We start from the raw sequence: 18,582 nt of genomic DNA on the forward strand, positions 1-18,582 counted from the left end.
CCCACACAGACCCGCTTCCCTCCTCAGACAGGGTTCCCCTCCCCACTCAGACCCCGTTTCCCTCAGACAGGATTCTTCCCACACACCCCGCTTCCCTCCTCAGACAGGATTCTCCCCACAGGGACCCTGCTGCCCTCCTCAGACAGGGTTCCCCTCCCCACTCAGACCCCGTTTCTCTCAGACAGGATTCTCCCCACACAAACCCTACTTTCCTCTTCAGACAGGATTCTCCCCACACGGACCTGCTTCCTTCCCTCCTTGGGATTCCCCACTGTTGAGGTTCAGTTTGCCCATCTGGAAAAGCATTAAAGTCAGGGTAGCCCCTGACTAAATCATGGGGTGGGGACGCCTGGGGGGCTGGATGGGATTTCATAGACTCATTGCCTCTTGTGATTTATAGTTCGTGTGTGTGTGTTTTTGCGGAGGAGGGTAGGGCGGCTGGCGTGGTGGCTCACACCTGTAATTCCAGCACTTTGGGAGGTCGAGGCGAGTCGATCACCTGAGGTCGGGAGTTCAAGACCAGCCTGGCCAAAGTGGTGAAACTCAGACTCTACTAAAAATACAAAAAATAGTCAGACGTATGGTGGCAGATGCCTGTAATCCCAGCTACTCGGGAGGCTGAGGCCGGATAATTGCTTGAACCGGGGAGGCAGAGGTTGCAGTGGGCCGAGATCGCGCCACTGCACTCCAGCCGCAACAGAGCAAAACTCCGTCTCAAAACAAACACAAAAAGATTTCTTCTTTTGGGATCGAGTTTCGCTCTTTTCTCCCAGGCTGTAGTGCAATGGCACAATCTGGGCTCACTACAACCTTCGCCTTCCGGGTTCAAGCGATTCTCCTGCCTCAGCCTCCCGAGTAGCTGGGAGTACAGGTGCCCGCCACCACGCCCGGCTAATTTTTGTATTTTTAGTAGAGACTGGGTTTCACCACGTTGGCCAGGCTGGTCTCGAACTCCCGACCTCAGGTGATCGACCCGCCTCGAGTGAGCCGCCGCGCCCGGCCACATTTTTTTCGATCTGTTGTCTAGGCTGGCGTGCAGTGGCACAATCCCAGCTCACTGCTGACCCGGCCTCCTGGGCTAAACGGAGCCTCCCGATTCGCCTAAGAAAATGGTGGGATTACAGGTATGAGCCACGGCGCCCGGCTGTGATCTACATTTGATTTAGGCAAGTTTCTGTGTTTCTCAAGCTTAACTATAACGTGGTTAAAATTCAAAAGTCAGCCCCTGCTCTCACACAGGAGCTTCCTCCCTCCCGGGATGGAGAGACTGTCCTCCCCTCTTCCTGGGCACAGCCCTTTACGTCTTGGCCCCGCCCACTTCTCCATCGGCCCTGCCCCCTATCCCGAACTCTTAGCGACGCAGAGGCTGGAGACGACTCTACGAGAGCGAAAAGACGCGGGCTGAGAAAGAGTTACGGACTGCCCATGCGCTCGGGCGCACAGCGGCCCGCTTCGGTGTCGTCTGGAGGTGGAGCTGAGAGGGGAATCACACTCTATAAAGGTGCGCACACCCCACTGGCGGATTAAATTGCGGCAGTGACGTCACAGAGGGCCCGCCCCGCCCCCACAAGACCCCACCGACGTGGGGTTGGCCGTGGTGGAAGGACCCGGAGTGGGCGCGTGCGTACTGGCAGCCTCTCCCGCCCCGACCGGCCTGGGCCCCGCCCCCTGGCGCGCGGCGCCCAATGCGCGTGCGCGGCGGCGTCGGCGCCAGTTATTTCTGTCCCGCCCCCCGGCCTCGGCTCTTTCTGCGAGCGAGCGCGCGGGCGAGCGGTTGTGCTTGTGCTTGTGTCGCGTGTTGAGGGTTTCGGCGGCGGCTGAGGAAGAAGCGCGGGCGGCGCCTTCGGGAGGCGAGCAGGCAGCAGTTGGCGGTGCCGCAGCAGCTTCCCGCGCGCGGCGGGCAGCGGCCCAGGAGGCGCGTGGCGGTGCTCGGCCTCGCGGCGGCGGCGGCGGCGGCCCAGCAGTTGGCGGCGAGCGCGTCTGCGCCTGCGCGGCGGGCCCCGCGCCCCTCCTCCCCCCTGGGCGCCCCCGGCGGCGTGTGAATGGCGGCCTCGGCGGCGGCAGCCTCGGCAGCAGCGGCCTCGGCCGCCTCTGGCAGCCCGGGCCCGGGCGAGAGCTCCGCTGGCGGCGAAAAGCGCTCCACCGCCTCTTCGACCGCGGCCTCGGCCTCGGCCTCTGCCTCGGTGTCGTCGCCCGCGGGGGGCGGCGCTGAGGCGCTGGAGCTGCTGGAGCATTGCGGCGTGTGCAGAGAGCGCCTGCGACCCGAGAGGGAGCCCCGCCTGCTGCCCTGTTTGCACTCGGCCTGTAGTGCCTGCCTAGGGCCCGCGGCGCCCGCCGCCGCCAACAGCTCCGGGGACGGCGGGGCTGCGGGCGACGGCGCCGGTAAGTACGAAGTGATCGGGGCCACCCCTCCCCCTACTCTCTGCCTTTGATTCCGACTGGGTGCAGAGATGAGGATGCCACCTGGGCAAGAGGGTGGGGGCCCGGACAGTGCACGGGGAGTACTTTCTGGGTCCTGCATAGAGACGTGGGTTTGGGCTGGCCGCTGAGATGAGACATCTGACTAAAGTTGGAGAAAAGGCTCGGGGAGGGGAGGGACTGGCTCGCTGCGGGATAATGGTCGGGGGGCCCACCCAGCAGGGGGATGAGGGGGGCCATAACTTGGGTGGGAACTTGTAACAGTCTCCCACATCCCTGCCTCTCGAAGTGGTGGACTGTCCCGTGTGCAAGCAACAGTGCTTCTCCAAAGACATCGTGGAGAATTATTTCATGCGTGATAGTGGCAACAAGGCTGCCACCGACGCCCAGGATGCTAACCAGGTGCGTCCAACCTCAGCAACCACAGGGAGTTTTCTGGGGAGGGGGCATCTGCCCAGGAGGAGCTTGACACCAGCTCCCAGGCTGTTACTCGATTTTCCCAAAGCTCTGGGTGGGCTGTCTAGGCTGGGTCAAGAGACCAATCTTAATCTTGGGTTGTATTTGTGGGGTGTAGATGTGGATCTAGCAAGTTGTCTTGCTTTCTCTGACCCTGCCTTTGTCTGGCAGTGCTGCACTAGCTGTGAGGATAATGCCCCAGCTACCAGCTACTGTGTGGAGTGCTCGGAGCCTCTGTGTGAGACCTGTGTAGAGGCGCACCAGCGGGTGAAGTACACCAAGGACCACACTGTGCGCTCTACTGGTACGTGAGGTTGAGGGGGCTGTTGGAGTTGCTCTCCCGTGTGTGCCCTTAGTTGCTTTCATAATGTTGGTTGCATTTGGTGGATGGGTCCTAGAGTTCTCCAGCGGGTGCCGCCCGAAGGGCGCGAGGGCAGAACTCGAAAAGCAGGAAAACTGGAGTTGTGGTGTGTAGTCTCTAGGGCTTAGGTGGGAGGGGGTGGGAAGGGGAGACGGGAGACCTTAATGTGCTGCAGGGAGGTACAGAGGGTTTGAGGAAGCTTATCAGGGAGTTCTCAGTCCTGGTGTTGAAGGGCTCAGAATGTGCAAACAGGGAAAGGCATGGTGTGAAGGGCCTACTGGGTTTGTGGTTCCCTGGCACACATCTGGTATAAGATGCTTTTAGGGAAAATGAGACTTTGTGGGTCCATGGGTTATAAGTGATGGTGATTTCTGGAAGCGTTTTAGCTTTTGAGTTGGCAGAGACTTATCCAGAGTTTGGTTTGGCATTTGCAGCTTTTCACAGACACACGCTAGCTTTGATTTGGAAAGGAGCTTGAGAGTCTTGAGTCTAGCCCAGTTTTTGGGCCAGAATCCTCCCATGAGTGGCCTTTTGGTAGCCATACTGTGATTCTTCCCATCCAGAGGCCAGCATTGGTGGAAGATAGTGGGAAGGTGGCGGCTGTGGGGCCTGAGGAGCCAGGAGGGATAGGCAGGGGGCTGCGGGGTGTCCTACATTCCAGATGTCCCAAGCAAAGGTCAGGGTGCAGGAATGGGTGGCACTGGGGAGTTTCCCCAGTGAGCCCTGATGCTATGTATTTTGGATTTGGTTGGTATGTTGGACCACTGTGCTTAATCGGTGTTCTAATGGGGAAGCAGGCTTTGAAGGTTATTAATGTGTTGGTCTTGGGGTGGAATTGTGCTGAGCACCAAGCTCCTGCTCTAGAGCGGATGTGACCACCATTCGGAGGGTCCTGGTTTGACATTTCATCTCTCCTAGTATGAGAACCTCTACAAGGTTTCCTCTGAGCTCTTGGGTTGTACGAGACCCTGGTGTTCTCTTGTCAGGGAAGAGGGAGGAAGTTAACCGTGAAAGGAGAAGAAAAGGAGTCCAGGGTGGTTTGTAGGCGGAATTCTGAGTATGTCCACTTGGAGAAGTTGTCAGTAAAGGGAACAGTGTGTGTGGGGGGTAGTCCTCTTTTTCCGGAGGCTATTTACATTGTTGTCACCTCTAGAAGCTAGAAAGAAAGGGATGTGTTTCTCAGCTGTGTTGGGGCAGAGGTTTCTGGGAGCAAGGAATTGGGCTTGCAGGCCTGTATTCTTCGCTGGCCACAGCCTCTACATCTTCCCAATAAATGGCCCAGTGTCACAGAATAGGCAGGAAATGAGGCCCCAACTTCGTCTGCTTCCTGAGTTGGGGGTGGTGAAGGGCAAGGTCCAGCCTTACGATTCCGACTCCCCAGGGCCTGCCAAGTCTCGGGATGGTGAACGTACCGTCTATTGCAACGTACACAAGCATGAACCCCTTGTGCTGTTTTGTGAGAGCTGTGATACTCTCACCTGCCGAGACTGCCAGCTCAATGCCCACAAGGACCACCAGTGAGTCCCAAGGCATAGTGGTTGGGTGGGTGCCACCCCTTCCCTAGCTCAGTGCTCAGGAACACATTTGTCTGCTCTTAGGTACCAGTTTTTAGAGGATGCAGTGAGGAATCAGCGCAAGCTCCTGGCCTCACTGGTGAAGCGCCTTGGGGACAAACATGCCACATTGCAGAAGAGCACCAAGGAGGTTCGCAGCTCGTAAGTGTGGGTTCTGGGGCTGTGGAGTGGCCCAGGGCAGCAAGACCCTACCTAGCCTGACCTGCTGTGTCCCCTAGGATTCGCCAGGTGTCTGACGTGCAGAAGCGTGTGCAAGTGGATGTCAAGATGGCCATCCTGCAGATCATGAAGGAACTGAATAAGCGGGGCCGTGTGCTGGTCAACGATGCCCAGGTAATCCTTGTGCCAGTGAGAGGGTCCCTGAGCCCCCTCTGCTGATTGATGATGCTTTCCCCGGGTAAGGAGTGATCCTAGTGTTCTCTGCCTTCTCTGCTTACCTCATACATCTTCCATTTGCAGAAGGTTACTGAGGGGCAGCAGGAGCGCCTGGAGCGGCAGCACTGGACCATGACCAAGATCCAGAAGCACCAGGAGCACATTCTGCGCTTTGCCTCTTGGGCTCTGGAGAGTGACAACAACACAGCCCTTCTGCTTTCTAAGAAGTTGGTGTGTACTGGTGGGCTTCCAGCTGGTGGGTTCCAGGCAGGTGGCTCCCAGTACCTCAAATCCCTGTTTGTTCTTGGTGTGCTCATTTTTTCTTCCCTTTCACTCCCAACCAGATCTACTTCCAGCTGCACCGGGCCCTCAAGATGATTGTGGATCCCGTGGAGCCACATGGCGAGATGAAGTTTCAGTGGGACCTCAATGCCTGGACCAAGAGTGCCGAGGCCTTCGGTGGGTCCCAGCTCTACCTTGCTCTACTTTGTTATTACCCCATGTGCTGTACCTGCTTATGTTTCTCTTTTCTTTGTGCAGGCAAGATTGTGGCAGAGCGTCCTGGCACTAACTCAACAGGCCCTGCACCCATGGCCCCTCCAAGAGCCCCAGGGCCCCTGAGCAAGCAGGGCTCAGGCAGCAGCCAGGTGAGCAGGAGAGAGGACCCAGGGAAGGGGTGGGCAGGGAATGGGGTCCAACAGGGTTCCTGTCCCACTGAGGTAGAAGGCTCTGCTTTGTTCACAGCCCATGGAGGTGCAGGAAGGCTATGGCTTTGGGTCAGGTGAGTGGGTCTGCCTAGTGGGTGGGGAAGGGCCCCAGTGCTGTTTCTACCCCAACCTGCCAGTCTTCTTTCTCCATTTTCTAAGTAGACGATCCCTACTCAAGTGCAGAGCCCCATGTGTCAGGTGTGAAACGGTAAGTATGGCACCTCCCCTGGGGAGTGGAGGTGGATGGAGGGTGGGGGTGTACTCATGCCAGGTTGCTGCATCTGCAGGTCCCGCTCAGGTGAGGGCGAGGTGAGCGGCCTTATGCGCAAGGTGCCACGAGTGAGCCTGGAACGCCTGGACCTGGACCTCACAGCTGACAGCCAGCCACCCGTCTTCAAGGTCTTCCCAGGCAGTACCACTGAGGACTACAACCTTATTGTTATTGAACGTGGTGCTGCTGCTGCAGCTACTGGCCAGCCAGGAACTGCACCTGCAGGAACCCCTGGTGCCCCACCCCTGGCTGGTATGGCCATTGTCAAGGTAAGCCTGTCCCAAGGAATTATAGCTGTAGGAGGAAGGCTATAGTCCAGGTCTGGACCCTGTTGAACACCCCTCATCACCACCTTGCAGGAGGAGGAGACGGAGGCTGCCATTGGAGCCCCTCCTACTGCCACTGAGGGCCCTGAAACCAAACCTGTGCTTATGGCTCTTGCGGAGGGTCCTGGTGCTGAGGGTCCCCGCCTGGCCTCACCTAGTGGCAGCACCAGCTCAGGGCTGGAGGTGGTGGCTCCTGAGGGTACCTCAGCTCCAGGTGGTGGCCCGGGAACCCTGGATGACAGTGCCACCATTTGCCGTGTCTGCCAGAAGCCAGGTGATCTGGTCATATGCAACCAGTGTGAGTTTTGTTTCCACCTGGACTGTCACCTGCCGGCCCTGCAGGATGTACCAGGGTGAGTGTGAGGCTGGTGTGGGTCTAGTCTGGGTGTTGGGCTGTCTGGACAGGATCATGTGCAGACCCTTACTCTGTTCACCCTAGGGAGGAGTGGAGCTGCTCGCTCTGCCATGTGCTCCCTGACCTGAAGGAGGAGGATGGCAGCCTCAGCTTGGATGGTGCAGACAGCACTGGCGTGGTGGCCAAGCTCTCGCCAGCCAACCAGCGGGTGAGGGCCGGGGTTACTTAGGTGGGGTTGCCCAGAGAGGCTGTATAGGTGCTCCCTAGAGCTGTGACATCCGGTACGCTGTTTGTAGAAATGTGAGCGTGTCCTGCTGGCTCTCTTCTGTCATGAACCCTGCCGCCCCCTGCATCAGCTGGCTACCGACTCCACCTTCTCCATGGTGAGTCCTAGGACGGGAAGGTGGAGGGGGTGGTGGCTGCCGGGTCTCACCCTCAACCTATGCATGTATATGTGTGCCTGTGTGTGTGTGATCTCTGCCTGCAGGACCAGCCCGGTGGCACCCTGGATCTGACCCTGATCCGCGCCCGCCTGCAGGAGAAGTTGTCACCTCCCTACAGCTCCCCACAGGAGTTTGCCCAGGATGTGGGCCGCATGTTCAAGCAATTCAACAAGTTAACTGAGGTGAGCCAGTGGAATGGAGGGGCTGTGGGCAGGGAGAGGTGTGAAGGAAAGAGCTAGGACCCATTCATCCACTGCATTCCTGCTTGGTCCAGGACAAGGCAGACGTGCAGTCCATCATCGGCCTGCAGCGCTTCTTCGAGACGCGCATGAACGAGGCCTTCGGTGACACCAAGTTCTCTGCTGTGCTGGTGGAGCCCCCGCCGATGAGCCTGCCTGGTGCTGGCCTGAGTTCCCAGGAGCTGTCTGGTGGCCCTGGTGATGGCCCCTGAGGCTGGAGCCCCCATGGCCAGCCCAGCCTGGCTCTGTTCTCTGTCTTGTCACCCCATCCCCACTCCCCTGGTGGCCTGACTCCCACTCCCTGGTGGCCCCATCCCCCAGTTCCTCACGATATGGTTTTTACTTCTGTGGATTTAATAAAAACTTCACCAGTTCCTCAGGCCTTGGCTAGTTGGGGGGCTGTGGTCCTAGGCCCTGGTTTATTGACTGTATCTGCTATTCAGCCTCATCAAGCAGTGGTGGCACGAGGGAGGGGGTCTTTTCCTCAGCCTACCCAAGCCCATGTGTATGGATGCCTAGGGAGTGGGGAAGACGGCCTCCTTGCCCTTTCTGGATATGGAGAGGGCACCCAGGGCAAAGGAGGTACACACTAGAGGCTTGCTGGGTACCCTGTGCGATACTGGGTGGGTGTGACCTGCAGCCCTGTGTAGGCAGGGTTAGCCCCACTCTACTGAATGCTTCGTAAACTTTGGTGCTGTAGCTGTTTCTCATCTTCAGATGGTACCACAGTGAACTGAGACCTTCCAAATACGGTTTTTTCCGTCTCCCTTTGCTGAGTCCACTTAACATTATCATTCATCCCTGTGTTATGATTTAGTTACTCTACAGTTGAGCCTGTGTGAATCTCAAGGCCACCCCTTTGCCTCTGTTGGTCTGGACTGGCCTCCGAATGTTGTCATTAAACGATCACTGGACCAAACAGTGTTGGGCACTACAGCCTGGCAGATGGAGGACTGGCCTCTCAAGATCCTACCAGGGTGTTTGGGGGAGCCCAGTATCTTGGGGGAGGGGATGGAGCGGGGCCCACAGCTCACCTCAAGCTCCCAACCCCTGAAAAACCCCAGGTGGACTTTGCTTGTCCACCCCTGCCCCAAACCCCAACCCTTAGCTTTGTACCACGTGCCTCTTGCCTTAGGTGATACTTGTCCTCCCAGCCTGGTCCCACATCAGGCCAAAAGTCACATGGGCCTAGAGACTAGTGTCCAATCTCTTTTATTACAGAGGGGTTAGGGTAAAGGATCCTGGGCATCCACTGGTTATCTTGGAGTGGCAGGGGGCACTCAGTCCCTCCGCAGGTTCTTGAGCCGTTCCTCCAGGTCTGCGTCAGCATCAGCTAGGGCTGAGGCTGCGGCCTCTGCTTTTTTCCCACCAGCAGCCACACTGAGCGAGCCCCCAGTTGAGGGGAGGTCTGCAGAGAAAGGGGGGGTTTGAGCAGGGGAGAATCAGGCTGAGTGGGAAACGCAGTGGAGGGGAGTATTGCAGGGAAAGGGAGGGCTTGCGGCTGTGACTGGGCCTTGGGTGGGAAATGGGGCCCAGGTTTTGGAGCACTCACTTGACAGCTCATCTGTTAGGCTAAGTCCCAGCTCATCCAGGACCTGGGACACAACAGCATCACTAGGGAAGAGAGAGAACTCAATGAGGGCTATGCACTCCATGAAGGCCAGGCAAACATCTCTACCCTCCCATCCAGTTTCCCCATACCTCTCCTCTTCATCTTCCTCATCACCCATGGCATCATCAATGGCATCATTCATCATCTCCTCCTTCATATCCATGATCTCTGCCTGCCGCTCAAACTCCATCATGATCTTCTGGATCTGGGGCAACTTCAGCTGGAAGTGGTAGGAGTGTGAGTGTGGGTCCCCATGGGTCGTGGGAGTGGGAAGGGGGATTGGGAAAAGCGCACCTGTCTGTTCATGGTGCCCATGGCCTTGGTGACACCCTTCATGGCTTGTGCCATCGAGTTGTTGGACTTGAGTGTCTGAATCTTGAGGGACACAGCCTGGATGTTGGCCCGCATCAATACAAACTTGCGCACATAGCGCCGGGTGCGCACCAAGTCTTTTGCCATGATGCGAACGGCATCCTGCAGAGTACACAAGGGTATCAAGGACACAGGAATGAGATTATCCTATACTTCTTGACACCTCATTAGTTAGGTGTTCCTCCCCACCACCCCAATTCGCAATTCCACTTGAAGTTTACAGAGACTTTGTGGCTAACCCAGTGGTCATTGGTCCCTCCCTCCTGACCTAACCCTTCTCTGCCTCTTGGGCCACGAACTCCCTGGGGTCCTTTGTAAGGTCCTCCTCACCTCTCTTGATTTCGTAAATGGTAAAAGAAAGGCCCCAGGCTCACTCCTTAGGGTTCCTTTTCTCCCCATGTTTTCAGTCATTCTTTTGACTTACAACAGCCATTGCTCAATTTCTATTCCCAGCCTAGACAAAGAATCTGCCCCTTCTTCCACTTGATACAAACCCACACCTCAAACTATCCAGAATCACATATAAACCTGAGGCTCAGCTTTTGATTTCCTCTCCAAACATCTTTCTTGCCCATCCCAAGAAATGCTATCTTCTCTGCCTACCTATTCAGGCCAAAACCCTCTCACCCATCAAAGGCTGTGTTCCTTCTTCATGTTTCCTTACTGGTTTTGGCAGCCTCTTGGCCGTAGCTTATCCTTATCCTGTTTTTTTTTTTTTGAGATGGAGTCTTGCTTTGTTGCCTAGGCTGGAGTGCTGTGGCACAATCTTGGCTCACTGAAACCTATGCCTCCCAGGTTCAAGCGATTCTCCTGCCTCAGCCTCTCGAATAGCTGGAATAACAAGCATGCACCACCATGTCCGGCTAATTTTTGGTAGAGCGGGCTTCTGCTATGTTGGCCAGCCTAGTCTTGAACTCCTGACCTTGGGTGATCCATCCACCTCAGCCTCCCAAAGTGCTGGGATTACAGGCGTGAGCCACCATGCCTGGCCAGCTTATGCTTATAGTTACCTTTTTTCTTTCTTTCTTTTTTTTTTTTTTGAGACAGTCTCACTCTGTTGCCCAGGCTGGAGTGCAGTGGCACGATCTCAGCTCACTGTAACCTCCGCCTCCTGGGTTCAAGTGATTGTCCTGCCTCAGCCTCTAGAGTAGCTGGGATTACAGGCGTGCACCACCCCCACCTAGTTTTTTGTATTTTTAGTAGAGACGGGGTTTCACCCTGTTGTTCAGGCTGGTCTCGAAGTCCTGACCTCAGGTGATCCAACCACCTTGGCCTCCCAAAGTGCTGGGATTACAGGTGTGAGCTACCGCGCCCAGCCCTGTAATCCCTAACCTTTCAACTTAGCTCCCACTTTGGCCCACAATTCTGAATTGTCTGGTCCATGCCCAACTCTTGAAGCTCACCTGTCATCTCCCATTTTGTCGAGGCTCTCTTTTAACATTTGCTGCTCTGTCTGCTTGACACATTCCCTGCCCAGATCTGTAGGCTCACTGTCATTGCTCAAGCCTTGGCTCTCATACCAGTTCCTTGGAGGCAGCCTTCCAGACCCTCAAACTAGGGAAACCCTGCTGACCTTTCACTCCACTCATTTTGCTGAAAGCACCTGTGTTTGGTGTCTGGTCTCTCGTTCACTGCTGTTACAGCCGTGCCTGATTGACAGCAACCTGCCCCTGACCACCCACACTCACCATCTGGCCTTGCTTGGCCATCTTCTTAATGTCTGCAATTATTTTCTTCTCCTGGGTCTCTAGTTTCTGTCGCTCGCGGTCCAGCTCCCGCATGGCACGGTTCAAGGCCCTCTGGTTCTGCCGCAGTAGCTCCTCTGGCGTCTTCCGGCGCCCGAACAACAGGTCCATGGTGGTAGAAGCCCACTGGCAGGCCTGAGACAGATGTGAGGCCCAGTTGTAGGGCAGGGGGCCCAGAAGGACAGCAAGAAGCAGAACAGGGTCACGGGAGCCTTGCCAAACGGGAAGGGGCTGAGACTGGAGACAGGAATGAGGGGCCAAAAGGGAGCAGCTGAGAACACTGGGATTGTCCCGGGGACATATAAGGGGCACAGGTAGACCTGAAAATTATCCAAGCGCTGGCCCGAGCCCCTCCATCCCCATGCCCCCACAGAAGTTTTGGTTTCCAAGTTCAGCTTTTCTCTCCAGACCCATGGGTGAGGCCCTGGAGTCCTTGATACGACTGAGAGCGGGGGGCGACGCGAGTTGGCGCACTAGTGTTTTGGGGACCGTGGGCACCGAGCACAGGGCAATTGTGGGGGTTCTGATAGAGGAGGACAGGATGGGCGGAGACCCTAAGAACCAAGAAAGGTGAATGTGGGGCTGTGAAGCTGAGGACAAGGCATTACAATCTGGGAACCCTGAATGCTGAGGGAGACGGTTGGGAGCGTTGGGGCATCCTGTACACCGAGGACGGGATGATGGAGGTTGGGTCGCACTATACACCGAGGACAGAGAGTCAGTGGGCCCGGCACCAAAGCAAGGTGGTGTTGGAGACGTCGATGTTGACAACAGGGTCCCAGGGAGAAGCGAGGCACCGGACACCCGGGCGAGTAGAAGGCCTCGTACGCTGCCGCCCGCCCGCCCGCCCGGGATCCGCGGTCCAGCAGGGGCCACTCACCGGAGCTGGGACGGGCACCCGCTTCCGCTTCCGGGTCACGCTTCTTTCTGGGTTCCCCGACTTGCCCACCTACCAAGGCCCCTCGATCCAGTCGCCTCCGCCGCCGTTTCCGGATTAAACGACGTGACGTAACATGCCCCGCCCGCACCCGGAAGGTTGGGAGGCTCCCAGGAGCGCGCGTGCGTACGTGCCCTGGAATGGGCCGGCGTTCGGGCGCATGCGCAATAGCTCCCGTTTCCTTTGCGCGTCAGTGTTTCATGTTTGAGTCCCGCCCGAGTGACCCAACCAAGCCAGTACCTGGGTGGGCGCTTTCCACCCAACCTCCACTTGAGTGCCCAGCTTATCCGTGAGACCCTGACTTCTGCCGGAGGCCTCAGATAGAAGGAGCCTCAGGAGGCTCCTCCTCCTTGGTGGGCCCACCCACACAAGAAAGGGGCAAAGCTAGAGATGGCTTGTTTCTTCCACTGTGCTGCCCTCTTGGCCAGGAACCCAGAGGTCACTGGATCCTGCCTACGCTTCTCATCCTAGAGTAGGCTTCATCCCAACCAACCCCAGGCTCAGGCCTGGTATCCCCACCAACTCGAGAGCTGCCCCAGGCACTGGGCAGCCTGTTGTAGGGTGCTCCAGTGCCACCTGTGACCAGACGTTCCACCACCCCAGCTTTGCAGGCCCTAATGGACCTCAGCTGCCCCACCCACCCCATAGAAGTAAGAAGCAGAGGCCATGCAGTAACATTCCCCTTTAATAGCCTGGTGCGACCTCCAGAGGTGGAGGGGTGGGTTGCCTGGGCCCAGCTACCCAGGCCCCTTGCCCACCCACTCCACAGCCCAGAGTGGGGGCTGAACAAGCACCCAGCAGGGGGGCTAGACAAGCCAATTCATTTCCCATCGCTGAGTGGGTCGGGGGAGGCAGCGCCGACCTTAATCACATGGTGGTAAAAAAAAAAAAAAAAAAACAACTAGGGGCAAGTGGCAGGAAGGGGAGGTAAGGCCAAGGCAGGGAATTCCCCCACGGGCCGCCCCCCAAACCCCTACCGATGGCCCCCAATAAATATTTGCAGGGGATGCCAGGGCTTGTGGCCGTGGCGGGGGTGGGTATGCGCCAACCCTATTTCAGGCAGCGCTCGAAGTAGGTGGAGCCGATGTAACCACCCCGCATGGAGCGCTGCACGTTCTGCTCAAACAGCCGCCGGTTGTTCTGCAGGACCTCTGCGGCCTCCTTGTTCAGTGGGTCCTCGGGGTTGGGCTCCTGTGGCCAGTACAGGTTGGGGGGTCAACAGGCCAGAGGGACAGAAGGCCAGTCTCCCCAGACCCAACCACCTATTCCTACTCACCAAGAAGAGATACTGCAGGCCATAAATTATGGAGTTTATCGTAAGGACTGGCTTCCAGTCCTCTCTGTGGACAGAGAGCATCAAGGTCAGAGCTTGGTGAGTGGGAGACTGCCACAGGCCCCTCCGGTATTGGGCAGGTCAGATCCAGGGCATAGGAGAGTGAGCATGTGAGAGGCTGGGAGGGAGGGTGTGGAGGCCAGGTCAAGTAGAAAACCAAGGTCAGGCCATGAGGAAGATGACTGGGAAATGAAGAAACCACAGACAACAAAGGGGTGGGAAGGGACAGAGTCTGATGTAGTGCCCACAAGACCATGAGGGGGACCTGGCAGGCAGGGCTGGGGAGGGCAGTAGAGGGCTCGTGCCTTCACCTGAGGATGTTGAGGCAGACGTTGCCCTCGAGGTCAATGTTGGGGTGATAGACCATTGTCTCACACTTCACCTTGGGGGGATCATGTGGGTAACCCTGGCCCACCTGGCTCCAGGAAAAGAAAGGAGAGATGAGTAGGTCCCTGGAAGGGCTTCAGCTGCTGCCTCATCAGTCCAGGGAGCCATCCCTGCCTGCCTGGGACTCACCTTAAAACTGAACACAAACTTCCCACTCTTGTAGAAGCCCTGGGAGGGAAAGGGGCAGAAGAAAATTTTAGGGTTCCATCCTGTGGGGCCTGATGGGCAGAACATGTCTCCCTCCTCTCAGTGGGGACACCCTTGGTCTGCTCCTGGGAATTCAGCCATATGCACCCTCACCTCATCAGGACAGATGACCAGCTTGAAGTTGAGGAGGTCGTCTGGATCTGAGAAGCTGATATCACACGTCTTGGGCAGGTTCAGCTCGTTTATGTCTGGGTTTGGGCAGCAGAGAGTGGGGGTCAGAAAGAGGGAGGGGAAGAGAGAGAGAAAGGGAGCCAGCAGGACACTTAGGGCAGGTGTTTGTTAGCAGAGCCCCCATGGTCTCCTCCTAGACCCCTAGGCCTCTGTCCTGGGCTGTGCTCCACACCTCCAGCCCTCTCCCTGCTCCCTAGCTTGGCTCTTCTGGATACACATCATACCCCAAGCATGCATGTTTAGTTGTGTATGCATGTCCCAACTCCTGGCCCAGGGTAACCCCCAACTTTTCTGCATCCACAGCTCCCAAATGCCCCCACTCACAAACATCCTCTGACTGCCCTAAACTCCAGACTCCCCATCCATGACTTCCACTCTCCAGTATCTACCTGTTCACCTAAACTCAAAGATCGTGCCCACCCCCACCAACCCTCAGTCCTCACTGTCCTTCCTCTTCTCTGTCTCTCAGACCCAGCTTCCCATCTGACCCCCACAATCTCAAGTCCCCACCCCCCACCACCCTGCCCCACCTCCTCTGACTCTGAGGTTCACAGCACAATAGCCTAAATTTTCCCTCACCCCTGTCTCCAATCCCTGGTACTCACTAACTTTCCCTCCTCCACCTGTCACCCCAAACCCCAAACCCAAATTGCTGTGACTCTCAGGCAGGCCCATGAGTCCCTGATCCTCCAACCTACTTTACCCGTCTGACTCTGAGATTCCCAGAGACCCCAGCATAATACACTAAATCCTCTTCCACTCATACCCCAACCTTTAGCCTCTACTATCCGTCTCTTTTTCGCCTGTCACCCCAAACCCAAGTTCCCGTCTAACCCCCATACTCTCGAATCCCCAGCTCCTCCACTCCATTGCCTGACTCTGAGATTCCGAGTCCCTAGTACCAGACACCAGGCCTTCCTAATATCCTAAACCACCACATACCGGGCCCCATCTCTGACCCCCACCCCGTGACTGCATAATCCCAACCCTCAAGACCTGAACTCCGACCCCCCCACCCCCCACTCGGGGCCCTCCACTTTTCACCCTCGGCAACAGCATTACTCCCTCCTGACTCTCAACATCACCCTGCCTCAGGCCCTGACCTCCGACCTCCGGCTCCAATCCCATCCCCTGACCCCCTACCCTTCTGGATCCGCAGCTGCGCCGCCGACGCCTTCTTGCTGCTGCCCTTGGTGCCGCCCGCCGACTCCTCCTCCTTCTTCTGCTGCTTCAGCGAGAACAGCTTGATCATCCTGCCGCCGCCGCCGCCGCTGCCGCCGCCGCGGGGCCCGGGACCCCGGCCACCCGGCCCCCCGCCGCCGCCCGCGTCGCCTCCGCTCCTCGGACCCGCCGCTGCGGCCTCCTCCGCTGCTGCCGCCACCCGCCCGGCCTGCCGCGCCGCTCCGCGCCCACCGCGCGGCCCGCTTCGGCTCCCGTAGTCCGGCTACGGCCGGGCCCAGCGCCTCGGGCTCGCCCGGCAGCTCCCGGCCAAATTCGGCTGTTCTCGGGCCCGCCCGGCCCCGCCCCCACTGCCCCGGGCCGCTCCTTCCTTGCCCTCGCCCACTCTGGTCTCAGGCCCCGCTGCAGCTGCGGACTCGGGGCTCCCCGGCCGTGCCGTTTGCCGCTCAGGTGATCCCTCCGCTAAGGGGCTGCGGCTAGGGGTGGAAGGAGGACGCGGCAGCCGCGGTGACGGCGGGTGGGTATTGGAGGATCGTCTTCCGCGGCAGCAGCGGCTTCAGCGCGGAGGTCTGCAACGGCCTCGGGCGCCCCGCGGCTTCGGATGTTTCCGCTGCCTGCCCGCTTTGGCTCTTCCCGCCCGGCCTGCGTTGTGCGCCTGCGCAGCCGCCGCAAACCCGCGTTGCTCAGCGATGGAGTTTGGGGTTCGGCCTCCTTCGGCTGGACTCGGGTATTTCCGTTCATGGAGATGACGCTTCGGCGGCTCTGCGAGTCACTTCCGGCGACTCTCGCGGGGCCGGGCAGGAAGCGGGGTTAGCCGCCATCTTTTAGTGGGGCAGACTGGGCCACTTTGCTCGCGGTCACTTCATCCTATGTTGTGTATGTGCAGAGCGCGGCGGGGGTGGTCGTCTCCGCTGCTGCCGCCACCCACACGGCCTGCCTTTGACCCCATAGGTCACAGACAAGGCAGGGTGATCGCGGCAAGACCCTGAGTGAGACTAGAGGCGTTACCCAGAGGGTGCGAGGTCGAGCACCCTCACTGTCCTATCGCAAACCCAAAGATCACTGTTCCTGGAGATTCTGATTGAGGTAAACTAACAAAACATGTATTGTGCCAGAGAGTGGTAAGCACTGTGGTTACAGTGGTGTAGGGGAAGACCTGTCAGGGTGGACACTTGGGGAACGTGACGTGCGGGCGGAGCCTGGGCGCTATTGGCATGGGCCCCGAGTTCCAGCGGAGACGCACTCGAGTTTCTGCGGTTCCCCTACTATCTGGAAAAGGGGATGGAGGTGGGGTCAACTTCCCATCCAATTACAGCTCAGCGTGCCTCGGAGGGCGGGAGGAAACGGAACTCTGCGGGTCTGCGACTTCCGGCCGTCACCACGGAAACTACCGGCCCCGGGAGCGCATGGTGTGGTGGCCTATCCCTGCGGGGGGCCCCAGGCACCACTCCTCTGATTCTGCAGATCCTCCCCCAGGAGTGGCCTCTGGCCAAGGCTGGCTTGTCTGCTTCCCCCGAGGTCAGGCCCCTAGTCTTGGGGGTTAGGGTGACTTGAAGCAGCAGGGGGAAGTCCGGCTGCACCCCGGAAGAAGCTTGGACACAAAAATCTCAAGTCTCTGTTACTGGAAATGCCCAGGCCAAGGCTAGCCTGACACCTGCCCAGAGCGAGACCTTCAGTGGGGTTTAAGGCTCAAGCTGTACCCTGCTGCACACAGACCCCTTCTTTGAAACTGCCTTTCACCCTGTGTTACTTGCACCCAAGTCATCCATTGGAGTGGTGGGGGAGAGGGGCTGTGTGAAGGGCCTGGACAATGGGATGGAAGGGGAAGATGGCTAGGGCACAATAGTCAATGGCACTGGGCCCTGGAGACGCTGCCCTGAAGCCTGCAGTATGCTGAACTTGCGCTCTCAGCGTCTGTCCACTTTCACCTCAGCTGCCTTTCCACTGGTTTGCTGCTGGATCTATTCCTGACTGAATCCTTCCAATGTGCCTAGGGCCAGGGTGGGAGAAGTCTTCACCACTAGTGATGGGAATGATCACCACAGGGCAGGGAAACTGGCCCAGGGCCTGCAGTCTGCTTCTCAGACTGGTTGGGGATCCATCTGCAGGGTCCTACACCCTCATCACCTGCTGCTTGTAAACACCAGAACAGGAAAGTCCTGAAAAATCTGAATTTCCAGGTAAAAATCCTCCAGTTTTAAAACTAGGAAATGGTTTCCTAGGTGTAAAGGAGTTTTACAAAGACATCCTGAGGCAGAATCTGGATCACCAGGTGTCAGTTTGCTCCTGCTGGATCGCATGATCTTGGTTGGCTAGGGAGAACCTGGCCTGTCTGGGTCCTCTCCTGGGGTTTGGCTTGGCCCATGGCCCAGGGGACAGCCATGACAGGGTGTGGAGGGGAGCATGCAGGTTTCAGGCATCAAGTTTAGGCACAGTACCACCCACAAACCTGGGGGTTGGCAGATCCAAGTGGGATCCTTGGCTCCCAGCTGCACGAAGTGCTGTGACCCCACTGGTTCCCTTTGTTCCTCTAGTATTAAGGATGAGATGCTGAATGTCCCCATGAGTACAGCTCTTCAGCGGGTACTCCCACTGATAGGTGGATATAGGTAGAAAGCCTTGGCTGCTCATGACCACTTCAGGGAGTAGGGTGCTGTTAGGGTAAGGACGACCGGACAGCTGAGCTGGGGTGGGAGAGGTAGTATCATGGGAATCATCAGTGCTGACTTGGAGCAAGGAGGACTGGTGGGCTCAGGAGGCTGGTAACCTCCCCGAGGATTGAGTGTTCTCCCAACCCTTGGAGGCCCTGGTCTCAGTGTCAAGGGAAAATCCTATGGGATGTCGTTGGCAGAGAAGGGCTGGGCTCCAGATCTGCCCACCTAGGCATCACTGCGCAGGGCAGAGACTACAAACACCCCTCTTCACCTGCAGCTGTGTTAGGGGCAGGCCAGAACAGGGGTTGGAAAGGGAGAAAAGACTAGGGTAGCAGCATCTCTTCCCCCTGGCAACAGCAGGTCCTTCCAGGAGCAACAGTTTTTACATACCTCCCAGAACCAGGCTCATTGGGCCCCTTGGAGACACCCACACCAGTGCCCCCTCCTCAGGAGTCTCCTA

General features: G+C 57.9%; 3 protein-coding genes across 4 annotated transcripts; 1 reads left to right on the forward strand and 2 right to left on the reverse strand.

Moving 5' to 3' along the window:
- The first annotated feature begins 1,356 nt into the window (after nucleotides 1–1,356).
- Nucleotides 1,357–7,904, forward strand: TRIM28 (tripartite motif containing 28). 2 transcript variants are annotated; one of them, XM_023197552.1, is made up of 17 exons: nucleotides 1,357–2,382; nucleotides 2,708–2,820; nucleotides 3,046–3,178; nucleotides 4,617–4,752; nucleotides 4,834–4,950; nucleotides 5,028–5,142; nucleotides 5,269–5,415; nucleotides 5,529–5,643; nucleotides 5,725–5,831; nucleotides 5,929–5,965; nucleotides 6,051–6,099; nucleotides 6,179–6,431; nucleotides 6,522–6,841; nucleotides 6,928–7,051; nucleotides 7,140–7,226; nucleotides 7,331–7,468; nucleotides 7,561–7,904. In XM_023197552.1, the coding sequence occupies exons 1-17, from the start codon at nucleotides 2,043–2,045 to the stop codon at nucleotides 7,735–7,737; spliced, it is 2,508 nt and encodes an 835-aa protein (XP_023053320.1). In that variant the 5' UTR covers nucleotides 1,357–2,042; the 3' UTR covers nucleotides 7,738–7,904. The 2 variants fall into 2 exon arrangements, with proteins under 2 accessions (XP_023053320.1, XP_023053321.1); XM_023197553.1 differs by having other exon boundaries at nucleotides 1,358–2,382; nucleotides 6,054–6,099.
- An 817-nt stretch (nucleotides 7,905–8,721) lies between these two features.
- Nucleotides 8,722–12,291, reverse strand: CHMP2A (charged multivesicular body protein 2A). The gene is made up of 6 exons (XM_023197561.1): nucleotides 12,135–12,291; nucleotides 11,198–11,389; nucleotides 9,432–9,611; nucleotides 9,227–9,357; nucleotides 9,078–9,139; nucleotides 8,722–8,933 (listed from the first exon to the last, which is right to left on the reverse strand). The coding sequence occupies exons 2-6, from the start codon at nucleotides 11,363–11,365 to the stop codon at nucleotides 8,806–8,808; spliced, it is 669 nt and encodes a 222-aa protein (XP_023053329.1). The 5' UTR covers nucleotides 11,366–11,389; nucleotides 12,135–12,291; the 3' UTR covers nucleotides 8,722–8,805.
- Nucleotides 12,292–12,858: 567 nt separating this feature from the next.
- UBE2M (ubiquitin conjugating enzyme E2 M) lies at nucleotides 12,859–16,109 on the reverse strand. The gene is made up of 6 exons (XM_023197562.3): nucleotides 15,433–16,109; nucleotides 14,212–14,306; nucleotides 14,041–14,079; nucleotides 13,836–13,939; nucleotides 13,468–13,531; nucleotides 12,859–13,382 (listed from the first exon to the last, which is right to left on the reverse strand). Exons 1-6 carry the CDS (start codon nucleotides 15,539–15,541, stop codon nucleotides 13,242–13,244), a joined length of 552 nt encoding a protein of 183 aa, XP_023053330.1. The 5' UTR covers nucleotides 15,542–16,109; the 3' UTR covers nucleotides 12,859–13,241.
- Nucleotides 16,110–18,582: the final 2,473 nt, after the last annotated feature.

Source organism: Piliocolobus tephrosceles, chromosome 21 (assembly GCF_002776525.5).
Source record: "Piliocolobus tephrosceles isolate RC106 chromosome 21, ASM277652v3, whole genome shotgun sequence".
NCBI lineage: Eukaryota > Metazoa > Chordata > Mammalia > Primates > Cercopithecidae > Piliocolobus > Piliocolobus tephrosceles.